This window comes from Chiloscyllium punctatum, chromosome 7 (assembly GCF_047496795.1).
Source record: "Chiloscyllium punctatum isolate Juve2018m chromosome 7, sChiPun1.3, whole genome shotgun sequence".
NCBI lineage: Eukaryota > Metazoa > Chordata > Chondrichthyes > Orectolobiformes > Hemiscylliidae > Chiloscyllium > Chiloscyllium punctatum.
Genome location: NC_092745.1, coordinates 57,044,560 through 57,058,005, shown reverse-complemented (window position 1 = coordinate 57,058,005; position 13,446 = coordinate 57,044,560). Strand labels below are relative to the sequence as shown.

The following is a 13,446-nucleotide window of genomic DNA, read 5'->3' as shown; positions in this document are numbered from 1 at the left end:
ATAGCGAATATTAAACTGACCTCCCACAGCTGGCTCGTGATATTTCATTTACGATTGCTGGTTTTGACAGTTCTTAGACATTAATTCATGCAGTTTCATGGAAGTGCTGTTTTGGTAATAAGTTTCTTAAAGGGGGTAGTAGCCCTGTTTTAATATGTATTTAAAAAGTATAAATCCGTACGTTAGTACAAGCTGATCATCTTAAATAAAAGTTAGAAATAGGAATTAGTGGTATAGAAATATATCTTGTATAAGGAAATTTTGAAGAGATTTTAAAAACACAGACTGTGTGGAAATGCTGGTGGAGGGAAATGTTTGATGTCCTGCAGCCTATTCAGGTCCCATGAGATGATTACTAAAGGCTAATTAATGTTATAATCTTTCCATAGTTTCGAGTGAGTTATGGAGACATGATGGAAGGTGGGCATTGTTCTGAATAGGTTACACTATTAGCTCTTATTCAGAAGTAGCCTTTGATATAGAAACCAGTCGAAACACTGCTTGCAGCATGGAGACGATAAGATTTGAAGGGTATAAAGAAGCAGAACGGAATGTTTTAATTTAGATTATCCTGTAATAGTAAAATGTACTACAAATCATGGTTTTATGAATGAATGGAAATGCAGTATAGTAAACAGCATTAAATGTGTTTTTTAAATGGTAACACTATATAATAAACTGTTAAACTTGGTTTTATGAATAGAAATTTGATATAGTAAACAATGTTAAACGTGGTTTTATGAATGAATGTAAAGGAGAAAGTGAGGACTGCAGATGCTGGAGATCAGAGCTGAAAATGTGTTGCTGGGAAAGCGCAGCAGGTCAGGCAGCATCCAAGGAGCAGGGGAATCGATGTTTCGGGCATGAGCCCCGCCCCCCACCTTGTCTCAGTCCCAACCCTCGAACTCTGAACCACCTTCCTAACCTGCAATCTTCTTCCTGACCTCTCCACCCCCACTCCGGCCTATCACCCTCGCCTTAACCTCTTTCCATCTATCGCATTTCCAATGCCCCTCCCCCAAGTCCCTCCTCCCTACCTTTTATTTTAGCCTGCTTGGCACACTTTCCTCATTCCTGGAGAAGGGCTTATGCCCGAAATGTCGATTCTCCTGCTCCTTGGATGCTGCCTGACCTGCTGCGCTTTTCCAGCAACACATTTTCAGCTCTCAGTGAATGTAAATACAATATAGTAAACATCGGGTGCTTGTGATTTGGTAAAGAGAATCATAATACAATATCTCACAAACGTTTAATTAAAAATAAATTACTTGAGTTATGTTAAAATATCTCATCCCAAATTCCTTGAAGTTTTGAAAAATATCACAGTCACAAGATAACTACTTGGAAACTACTGAGACTGTAGGTTGATGAGTCCTGGACCTGCTGGCCTGTATCTTTGCATATTAAAATAAGTGGCTGCAGTGGTAGTGGTTGCATGAGGTGAATCTTACACCAATGGCGAGGGTCTTGCCTGCCAGCTGTAGAATCAGCGAGAGACTTGCATTGCATTTACTAAGGGAGCCTACCAGAAGCTTTTGTCAGTCAAGCTGTTCTGAACAGACCAGCAGATATTCCTCTTGGACTTTGGTTGGCAGCTCCTGTGCTTTAGTGTTGCAATCAGTGGATACTGGCTGTTGCTGTGCTTAGGCAATGGGCACATGAGAGGTCATGGTTACTGATTGAAGAGCAACTCCGGAGTCCAAGGATCCTTGAGCAAAATGTTCTTGCTTTGTGGGGCATTCCTGCAAATTGCATGGGAAAATTAGATTAGAGCCAAGAGCAACTGGGTGGCTCAGTGTTCTTGACTGAAGATCCACCAGTCAACAAACAGCCAGAATTTTCTACTTACAAGAAGCCTATGTGTCGCTGCTGCATTAATTGGACATACAAATGAGTTTTCCTGGCCAACACTTACTGAATCACTATCAACAGAGGTGACGCCGACCACGTGATCTTGGTGGAGGTTGGACGGTACGGTGTTGATTGGGAGGGAACAAGGGCCAGTCATGTGATCGGGAGGAGGTCACGGGACTGTACATGCGCAGTGGTGTCATCGTTAAGGTGTGATGCTATTGTGATAGGTAAACAACTTGACAGTTGGTGCTGGTCCAGAAGGAGGTGTTGATTGGGCTCGTGTCAGCTCCGGAAAGCAGAGGAGCACGTATCGGACCTAAAAAGGGATGCGATTGTCCGAAATTGTTACTTGCTGTTTTGTCGCCGTTATCGCATAACGTGAAGGTAATTCAGCAACCTATTGTGTTTAAAATACGGCGATCTCTGTTTAAATGAGTTTACAAACTTTCTAACTTGACGATTATCTGGACATGTTTGTTCCTGCTGTTGATAAATTTACATGATTCCTGCAGATTTGATGAGTTGACTGAATTTCAATCCCGTGACATTGCCCATATGACGCTTGATCCTCATTTGCATATTCCTTTAGCTGAGGCCTCGATTTTCCAAGTTCCGAAATTTAAAATAAAACTTTGTTTTGAGATTAATTGTGTTATTAGTCAAAATACAGTAGTAGAAGTAACTGCTTAATATACAACTTCAGTACTGCTGAAGGACAAAAAGATTGTTCTCTATTTATAAATTTGCCGATGACACGAAGGATGGTGTGGAGAACTTAGTTACAACGGGACATCGACAGGATGCAAAGCTCGGCTGAGAAGTGGCAGATAGAGCTCAACCTGGAAAGTGTGAAGTGATTCACTTTGGAAGGTCGAATTTTAATGCAGATTACATGATTAAAGGCAGAATTCTTGGCAGTGTGGAGGAACAAACAGATCTTGGGGTCTGCATCCATATATCCTTCAAAGTTGCCACCCAAGTTGATTGGGCTGTTAAGAAGCCATGTGGTGTGTTGGCTTTCATTAGCAAGGGGGATTGAGTTCAACAGCTGCAAGGTTATTCTGCAGTTCTATGACGTCCTGGTTCGACCACCCTGGAATATTGTGTTCAGTTCTGGTTGCCTCATTATAGGAAGGATGCGAAAGCATTAGAGAAGGTGCAGAGAAGATTTACCAGGTTACTGGAGAGAGTGTCTTATGAAGAAAGGTTGGGGGAGCTAGGGGTTTTCTCATTGGAGCAAATTGGATGAGAGGTGACTTGATAAAGATGTACAAGATGATAGAGTGAATAGCTAGAGACTATGGCTTTTTTCCCAGGGCAGAAATGGCTTGCATGAGGGGGTCATAATTTTAAGGTAATTGGAGGAAGGTTTGGGGTGATGTCAGAGATCGGTTCTTTTACACAGAGAGTGGTGGATGCATGGAATGCACTGCCAGCAGTGGTAGTCGAGTCAGTTACATTAAGGACATTGAAGCGACTCTTACATCGATGATAGTATGATGTTTGGTATGTAGGGTAGTTTGATGTTTTAGAATAGGATAGAAGGTCGGTAAGGTAAAAACAATGACTGCAGATGCTGGAAAGCAAATACTGGATTAGTGGTGCTGGAAGAGCACAGCAGTCCAGGCAGCATCCAACGAGCAGCGAAATCGACGCTTCGGGCAAAAGCCCTTCATCAATAATAAAGCTTTATTCCCCAAGCGTCGATTTCGCTGCTCGTTGGATGCTGCCTGGACTGCTGTGCTCTTCCAGCACCACTAATCCAGTAAAAGATCGGTACAACATCCAAGGGCTGAAGGACATGTACTGTTCTGTGGTTGGTATTTCTTGCAAAATACCCTGATGTGTGAAAGATGAAAAGCTTTGATTAAAATTTAATCTCTTTTTTTTCGGCAATAGGATGACAAGTGACTAGGAGGTGGGTGGGAGGAGGAAAAGAGTGCCAAGTAGGTAGGGTGTAAAGTGATTCAGTATTTCAGCTAGCTTGGAGTGTTTTAGAGAAACTGGATGTGTCAGGATTTGGGTTGGGTTAGGCTAGTCCAATGTCTTGATGGTCTGGTCCAATGGGAGTAGGAGAGATGAAGGGCAATGGCCCAGAAGAAAGGGTTGGGACCCAGTTCAATCAAGCCACAGCCTGGTGGTTGGGGTGGGGGGAGGGGAGCATGTGAATTGTTGAATGTTCTGAAATAAGAATCCCAGTTTATAGGAAATAAGTGAATGTTCCTCGGATCCTGCTGGAAGATGTTTGCACTGTGCGGGACTTTGGAATTCATGCAAGATACAGATCTACATGCCTGTTATACAGCACATCAATCAAGAATCCATAAAGATCTGACATTCATCGCTAATACAGTGAACTTTTTTTTTCTTATTCCTGCTTCTGTGAAACTGGAAGTTACAATCAAAGAAGAATGAGTTAGTCATAGACAATAATTAGATTATCATGTTTAGCTTAGCTTACACAAAAATTAAATTTAGCAATCAATTTAGCATTTGAGAGCTGTTACTCAAAGACTGGTCAGGAACGATTTTGAAGATCATCGAATATTTCAATTTTGTCGTTGCATATTTAGTGACAATGAGACTGATTTAATTTAGCTTACTGTCCCTCTGTTATAACAGTGGATGTAAATTTAACTATATATAAGGTATGTAAACTGTTGATTTTCAGTGATTTTTTTTCCCATCTCTTTTAATGCACTGAAACCATTATGCCCGTCGAATGTTTTTCTCTTTTTGTAACCTGCATTTCCCACCCTTTGATTTGGAGAGATTTTATTAACATACGCCTTTAAAATTTGAAGTTTTTCTGTGTTATTTAAGCACATTGCTGTGGTAACTAGCAACTACAACAGATTTTGTGCAATCTCAGCAGAAAACAGAACTCTCTCACAGAGAGATTCTGAAAAGTATGCAATTTTCTAAGTGGTGTTCAGTTACAGTTTTGTGGAAGAGATATTGTTCTGCCACAGTTTATTTTTGTGTGTTTCATTCTGTAGTCATGGCTTTTCGGGTCTTAATGTGTTACATGCCTCTTATCATAAATGATCTATTTTTAGATTTGTTTACTTTTTTAACTTTAATGCTGTAGTCTTTGGAACTGCTATGCAAGTTTGCAAATGCTAAGATACATATAGGGTTCAGGACTATAGATGAGGCCTGGATATTGTAGGTCATTTCAGATTCATTGATGGGATGGTCACTTAACTGCTAAATGATGTTGAATTTCTAAAACCAAGAGTGGGCATGTGAATACTTAGTATGTTTTTTGTTGATATATACTATGTACGCTTTGGAGAAAAGTTTGAGTCCTAAGGGGCAACCTTTTTGATGCAGAAGGTGGTGCATGTATGTAATCAGCTGCCAGAGGAAGTAGTGGAGGCTGGTACAATTGCAATATTTAAAAGGCATCTGGATGGGTCGATGAATAGGAAGGGTTTGGGGGCCTATGGACCGGTTGCTGGCAATTGGGACTAGATTAGGTTCGGGTATATGGTTGGCATAGATAAGTTGGACCGAAGGGTCTGTTTCTGTGCTCTACATCTCTACTGTGGGCAAATAAAGATCTGTTCTTGCTAGTGCATTTTGTCCATGGCCATGTCTGTCTCTGGGATAGAGCACTAAGAATCCTGTTGGACCATAACCTAGTGTTTTGTGACTTTTGAATTTGTCACAAAAGTTAAAGTTGAAAATAAATACACAATCCAGAAATTACTGGATTTTCAGACCCCGTTTGTTTGAATATGGAACAGGCTTCTGTACTGAACAAAACTTACATTTATTACTTAGACTCTGGTGACATGTAAGTCATTGTAAACAGTTGGCATGTAATAAACTAAAGTTCTCGGAAAAACATGGAGCAGAAAAACTGGAAAGACTTTGTAGCTAGCACTGCTGCCTCACAGCACCAAAGACCTGGTTTGAATCCAACCTCGGATGACTCCATCTGTGTCGCGTTTGCTCATTCTCTGTATCTGCACGGTTTCTTCTGGGTGCCCCAGTTTCCTTCCACGGTCCAAAGATGTGTAGGTAAGGTGGATTGGCTATGAGAAATGCAGGGTTACAGGGATAGGGTAGGGTGGGGTGGGTCTGGATGGGATTTCCTTTTGGAGGTTTGGTGTGGGACTCAATGGGTCAATTGGCCTGCTTCCACACTGTAGGGGTTTTATGATTAACGCTGTCAGGTGGTGGAACAATTGGGGTGTATTGAAAAGCCAGTGAACCAAAACAAATGTACAAGACCTTCAAGAGGCTTCAGATTTCCCTGTCCATATTTAGTGGTCTCCTATACTGGGTAATTTTGAAGCAATACCGAGGAAAATGATGCTTTAGACCATACAGATAGTTTATGTACCATTCCGTCATAGAATCGTACAGTGCCAAAGCGGCCCTTTGGTCCTGAAATCTATACAAGTATGTATCCCTTTATCCGAAATGCTTGGGACCAGCTGCTTTGTGGAAATTGGAATTTTGCGGTTTTTGGAACAAATGTAGTGTCCCCCGTAGGGTGCAGGGCAGCAACCCATAATCAAACATAAATACTGTACTGCAGCAAAAACATATGAATACTGACATTAAGCAGGATAAATAAAGACTAGAAGTGCTACCACACTTTATTTATGGAGTAGTGTACTGATAAATGAAATACATTGACCATAAATATTCAACAACATTTTATTTCCATAAAAAACATTACAAGAAAAATATTCTGGAAAACTCAAACCTACACAGCTTAAGCACTATGGCAGGCGGCAGTTTTAAAGGCTTCTTCAAGTGTCATCTGTCTCATTAACATAGGTGTCTGTCGAAGCAATCTCTCTTTAATTAATTAAATTGCCATAATCTCTTGCTCACTGATAAATGAATGTTGTTCAAGGCCCGCAATTAAATGATTGCACATTTTCACCATATCGTCAATGGGGACTTTTTCAACTGTGTTCACTGACCTGTCGTCATTATTATTATAATTATCATTATCATCTTCATAATCATCACAGGAGCCTGTATTTAAAACTATTTCAGCAATGTTCCCAACGCTCAAGAAATGCACAACAGGCATATCATTGTCAATGTTCAGCATTTCTTTGATGTCCGCTTCATTGTAATTTATTTACACTTTCTTCCGATTAAATTTTGTGCGTAAGTAACAAGGCTTTTTCTCTTCAGTGACATGAAATCCTTCAAACTCTTCATCTGCAGGTTCATTTACAAGAAACATCGTTGTAGGCCAGAGTCTGTGCCAAGCATTTCTTAATGTTGCTTTATCAACATCATTCCAAACATAAATGGCATCATTAAGGCTAAACTCTTTCAGGAAGTCTTGAATTCCTACCCCTCTGCTGACTGCAGCAAGCATACTGTTTAAAAAATAGTCTTTATACTCGCTCTTCATGAAGTATTATCCTTGGTCACAAGGCAGTAATACAGATGTAACATTCAGGAGCAAGTAAATGCCGAAAACTTTACTTTTCACAAGCTGTTCGGCAGGGGGATGTACGGAGCAATTGTCCAGGAACAATGAAATTTTACACTTTTCTTCCAGTCCAGCTCGTCAGTAATGAGCTTGTGCTGCTGGTACGATAATTATAGTTTAGAAGGTACAATCAGAAGGCAAGTGTCAGGCCCACATGTTTGAAGTGTAGGAACAACAAGCCCATAGATCCCTTGCTGTCCAGTAATAGGAGTGGATAAAAAGCAAAAATAAAGATACATGTAACAGGAACAAAAGGAAGCAAAAACAATTGAGGCCTGAGGAGTAGAGAAAGTACAGGGAGAAACTCCAGAAAACAATTAGATCAAAGGTGAGAAAACACCAGGGGGTCAAAATTAGTGAGAATCCCAAGATAATATTTATCAAAGAGAAGAGAATAACCAGGGAAATAGTAGGGACTAAGGGGCATGAAGCCAGAAGACATTGATAGACTGTTTAAATAATACTTGTCATTTGTCTTTACTTGTGACAAGGAGGATTCAATAAAGAATGAGAAGATGGACTGAGAAATTCTTGAGCAGCTGATACAAAGAAGTGAGGTGGTATTGGAGGTTTTGGCCAATTTAATAATAGACATATCTCCAGGTCTGGACAGATTGTATCCCAAGCTGCTGAGGGAGGAAATTATAGGAACAGATTTTTAAATCATCTCTGGCCACAAGGGAGGTGTCAGAGGACTGAAGAACAGCTGTTTGCACATTTACAAGAAGGGTGTTTGATATAGACCAGGGAGTTTAACATCCGTAATAAAGAAAATAGTGAAGGAGAAAATTAATCTCTGTTTAGACAGGCAAGGCTTGGTTAGGGACAGTCAGCATGGTTTTGACAGTGGAGGTCATCCCTAAAAAATCTGGAGGAGTTTTGAGGAGCTGACTAAGTGTTTCGATGAGGATATCCTTTATATCAAGTTCAGGAAGCTCTTTGACAAGTTCCTACATAGGAGACTGACTCATGGGATCCAAAAGTGACCCAATGACAGAAGACAGAGGGTGATAGTAGAATGCAGTTTGTATGACAGGAACTTTGTGTACAGTGGTATACCAAAAGGGATTAGTGCTGGGTGCCTTATTATTTGTGATATTCCTAAATGTTGTAGATGAGAATGTTGGAGAGATGTTAAGTAAGTTCGAGGAGGACACAAAGATTGGCCAAATGGTTAAATAGTGAGGAGGAAGGTGTTAGAAATACAGGAGGATTTAATTCAATGATCAGGTCAGTAGCACATGGAATTCAACTTTGCTAAGTGTGAAGTAATGAACTTTGGAAGAAACAAGACAAGGGAGTAATGAAAGAATAGCAAGATAGTAGGAAGCTCAGAGGAATAGACATCATGTGGTGCTAGTCCACAGATCTGTGAAGGTAGCAGACAAGTTAATAGGGTAGATAAAGGCAAGCATATAATATACCTTATAATCTATGCTGTGACTGATTATATCAGCTGGAAGGTCAAGTTGGAGCTGTTTGGTTAAGCCACAGCTGAAGTACTATGTGCAATTCCGGTCACTGCACAATATGAAGAATGTGTTTGCGCTGGAAGGGATGCAAAGGAGATGGGCCCGGATGTTACCTGTGATGGAGCATTTCAGTTATGAAGAGAAGCTGTTTCAGCTCAGTTTGTTTTCTTTTGAAGCAGAAAAAGTTGAGAGGGGTCCTGATATCGGTGTATAAAGATTGAGGGGCATAGACAGGGTGAATGGAAAGCAGCTGTACCCCTTAGTAAATAACAAGGGAGAATAATTTAAGGTGAAAGGCAGGAGGTTTAGAAGGGGTCTAACAAAGTCTTTTTCAACCAGGTGGTGAAGGGGGTCTGGAACGTAGTAACTGGAAGAATAGTCGAGGCAGGAAACCACGCATCCTGTAAAAGTACTTGGATACACACTTGAAGTGTCTTGGCATTCAAGGCTAAGGGTCCGATGCAGGAAAGCGTAGGTAGCAGTATATCTTTGGCAGTACTGTCACGTATTCCTTTATCTGAGCATCCAAAAACCAAAGAGCTCCGAAAACCAAAGGTTTTCATGGCGCATGCAGCATTAGTCACGCCTGCATAATATCACGGGGTTTTCTTGGATAATTATGCGGTGTGGCCCAGCACTCAGAGGAGTCAGTTGTGTATTGTATTTACTGTGCTAATTTGTTTAATTTTAGAGTGAAAATGTCAAAAAGAGGTGCAGGTACAACTATGGCTAACAATAATATAAAGAAAAGGAAGCATCTGTCATTATCAAGAATGCAGAAAGAAGCTTGATCGTGGTGTGCTGTGTGGTATCTTACTGAAGAATATGGTGTTAGAACTACCACTGTCTATGATTTGAAGAAACAGAAAGACGGTTACTGAAGTTTTATGGTGAGAGTGATAACCATCAACTAATGAAAAATAGGAAAACACTGCATAGGGAAAAAAATGAAGATCTTAACCGTGATTTGATGAAGTGGATTAGATAACGAAGAAGTGAACGTATGCCACTGACTGGTTTGATGGTCATGAAACAAGCTAGAAAATATCAAAGAACTGAACATTAAAAGGCAAATGTCAATATTCAGAAGGTTGGCTGCAGAAATTCAAGGAGCGTAATGGTGTGAAATACCTGAACATTTGTGGCAAAAAGGCTTCTGCTGACCATGAAACAGCTGAAAATTATATTGGTGAATTTGTCAAGCTGATATCTGACAAAAGCCTTAGTCCTGAACAAATTTACAATGCTGATGAAACAGCTCTCTACTGGTGCTACGTCCCGAGAAAAACATTAACAATGGCTAATGAGAGAGCACCAACAGGTTTAAGGAAACTAGGATTAATATTCTGGAGTGTGTCAATGCCGCAGGCACACTCAAGGTGAAATTGGTAGTGATTGGGAAAAGCAAACATCTGAGATGTCTTAAAAATGTACGCAATTTGCCTGTGCATTATTATGCAATAAGAAAGCCTGGGTAACCAGAGAAATGTTTTCCAACTGGTTCAGTAAACACTTCGTACCTATACTGTCTCACTTGTACAGGGCCCAGTGATCCAGAAATCTAAAACCTTCTCTTCTGTACCAGGTCTCGAGCAATGCATTCATCTTCTCTGTTCTCCTCTTTCTGTGCTCAGTAGCATGTGGCACCATCAGTAATTTTGAGATTGCGACCTTGAGGTCCTGCTTCTTAATATGTTACCGAGCTCCCTGAGTTTTTCATGCAAAACCTCATCCCTCATTCTACTTATGTTATTGCTACTAACGTATACCACACCCTCTGTCTTATTGCCTTTCTTGTTCAAAATATTCACTCATTGACATTCCTGAGCTTGTCAGGAAGGCAAATCCTGGAGTTGGATTGTCACCTGCGGAAATGTTTGTCTGGTCACCTAATTAATGAATCCCCGATCACTATCGTTCTTGCTTTTTTTTTTCTTGTCCCATTCTGTACAGTCAGGCCGCGTGTTCCAAAAGTCTGATGACTTGGGTATTTAACCTAGACTGAAAATGGTGAAATGGATGGCATAAATGTTACAGTCAGCAGCAAAGTGACTAGTTTCCATGTTTCAAAGACAGCTAGAAAAAAAGTGATTTTTAACAGCATGAATTTTACATTTCCTGTTTGATTTCTTGCACCAAGTCGAAGGGATTTCTCAGCTTGCAAGAGGTGTCAACAAACCAGCTAAGCTGGGAAGCACGTAAAAGCATTTTTGAAGATGGCAAACCAGAAAGCAAAAAACAATGTTACATAATTGATTATGTGAATGTTAAAAGAGATCAAAGTAAAGCTCAGAACAGACAAGATAAGAATAAGATGGAAGCTGAAATATCAAATTTTAAAAGTAATTTAAAACCTATGGAATGTTATTTGGAATTTGTGGCAAATTTTTCGAAATATTAAAACAAAAATTCATGCTCAGGGAAGTTGCTCAGTGGTAGTTATGACTGAATACGTAGTTTGAAAATACATTTGCAACTCCTACAAGATGATGCAACTCCTACAAGATGATAAAACTACTTTAGCAGTTGAAAAAAAGGAAGTTCAGGTCAGTTCAGGTGATTCTTAAAGATCAATTTCTATGGAATTTTAATAATGTATCTTTAGGAGCACAGATGCATGCACCAGATGAGTCTGTCACTTTCCTAGATAGCAGGAAATAATGGCTAAGGTGACATGTTGAGTTAAGTGGGTGATCAATGATGTATCAGAGTAAGTGTGGGACTAAAGGGCCTGTTCCTGTCCCATGTTGTTCTCATGACCTTGAAACTGTGGGGTTTGGAATGGGGTGGGGTCATAACTACCACTGAGCAACTTCCCTGAGCATGAATTTTTGTTTTAATATTTCTAAAAATTTGCCACAAATTTCAAATAACATTCCATAGGTTTTAAATCTCTCAATTGCCCTTTTTTTATTGTTTCTTTTAGGATGAAAATAAGTGAGGAGAAACCCATGGTAGTTTAAGCTGTTTGTGATATGTTGAAGAGAACTGGTTCGACTAAATAGTAGCTCCATACAATAAGTTATAGAACTTTACAGCACATGAACAATTTGAAATACCTTATCATAACACCAAATAATTTTGAATGCCTTATCCGCAGTCTTGAGCTTTGTCTGATGAAAAGTAGTTGTCGTTTTTCTGATACAACAGGAAAATACTATGGATGCCAAAATCTGGAAATAAAATCAGTGCCAGAGAACTTATTCTGCATTCCGTTTTATTTTTCTTACTCGTCTGATATTGCTGAACGAACTGAATGTGTCCATAATGATCTGATTTTATTTCCAGCCTATTCTCAATGCTAATGCCTCACCTCTCAGTATCTTCAGTACATTTTCGAAGTGGAGTCTCTCTTGTAGCGAGTTTGTAGATGTGATATGCCAAATTACTGCGCCTCGTACAAGATCCATTCTATGGTTGTGTATCTTATTGATGTAACTGAAGTGTCCATTTATGAACTACATTGTCTACTTCAATATAGTTTATTACCACAGTCCTTCAAAGATCATATGTGCTGGAATAAACTTAAATCTATTTTTGCTGAAGTGAAAGCTGTTTGGACTTGTTCTTTAACAATGTCATGGCAACCCTAGGAGAGAATGGCATTCTTAAAAATCTGGGCAGAGAGATCTAGCTGCCATGATGCATCGGTCAAATAGTATGGAGCTCAATTTGAGATTTTGTGAATATTTAATCTACTGTTTCTTTTTCATTCAGATGGCAATACCCATGAACAAGCTTTGTGGTCTGGTAGCAGCAACCTTCACACCGATGACACAAGAGAAGTAAGAATGATTGGTGTTACTTAAGACCTAATGTTCACCTGCTTACATAGCAGCACAAATTGTTGCGTTGGCCTAAAATTCTTTCTTGTCTTCCAGTGAAATAAACATCTCTGTAATTGGTCAGTATGTTGATTATCTGGTAAAGGTCCAGGGGATTAAAAATATTTTTGGTAAGTTAATGCCAGAATTTCAGGTATTGTTGTTATCCATTTTTTTTTATTCTTCCCCACCAACAGTAACCCTATATAATTTACTCATGCTTTAATTGTCAGGAGAATTGTCAAGTCAAAGCTGCCATTTACTGCAAATTGTACTCTCTATTGATTTGTACTTTGGAAATTGGAGTTAAAAAATGGATTTTTGATCCTTTTTGCACAGTTTTTAGAAGTAAGATTTTTGTTATTTTCAAATTATTTTAAAGTATTCATATTCTAAAATATGAAGATTTTCATTTCACCTTTCCTTTCATGTCCCAGCTATCCCAGACACTACACATTTCCAAAGTCTTTGTATTTTTATTTTCATTGTTTTTACTTTTCACTTTGTATTATGTCATTAATAGTGCTCAAATAGCACCCAAAATAGTACCTGTTCGGATAATATTTTAGTTCCTGATAAGCCTCATTTGCATTTTGCTGAGCATGTTCTGAATCAGTGCAAATTGATGGCATTTTAAGGTGTGATACTTTTCATGACAAAATATCACTTCTAGTTATATTCATTTATACTTGGTTTTATTTATTTTATTCTATTTTGGTCCACCACCTCTTGAGTAACTTGCACGTGAAACAGGAGCCAAAATAAACCACTTAGCCCTCAAATTTGTTCCACCATTCCATGAAGGTCATGATACGTTTTTGTT

General features: G+C 39.4%; 1 protein-coding gene and 1 long non-coding RNA gene across 14 annotated transcripts in view; one reads left to right on the top strand and one right to left on the bottom strand.

Annotated features, from left to right (window-relative positions):
• The window catches only part of npl (N-acetylneuraminate pyruvate lyase (dihydrodipicolinate synthase)), a 63,971-nt gene that overhangs the window by 11,879 nt on the left and 38,646 nt on the right, over nucleotides 1-13,446 (top strand). For 4 of the 13 annotated variants that reach the window (XM_072573629.1, XM_072573624.1, XM_072573632.1 and 1 more), the window contains exons 3-4: nucleotides 12,517-12,584; nucleotides 12,681-12,754. In XM_072573629.1, coding sequence (XP_072429730.1) covers nucleotides 12,517-12,584; nucleotides 12,681-12,754 — 142 coding nt within the window. Of the gene's footprint in view, nucleotides 1-389; nucleotides 421-2,032; nucleotides 2,239-12,516; nucleotides 12,585-12,680; nucleotides 12,755-13,446 lie in introns of those variants that run through there. The other 9 variants (XM_072573631.1, XM_072573627.1, XM_072573630.1 and 6 more) reach the window with 5 other exon arrangements.
• LOC140479672 (uncharacterized) lies at nucleotides 1,238-1,958 on the bottom strand. The gene is made up of 2 exons (XR_011961093.1): nucleotides 1,850-1,958; nucleotides 1,238-1,742 (listed from the first exon to the last, which is right to left on the bottom strand). It is a non-coding gene; the product is annotated as an uncharacterized lncRNA (long non-coding RNA).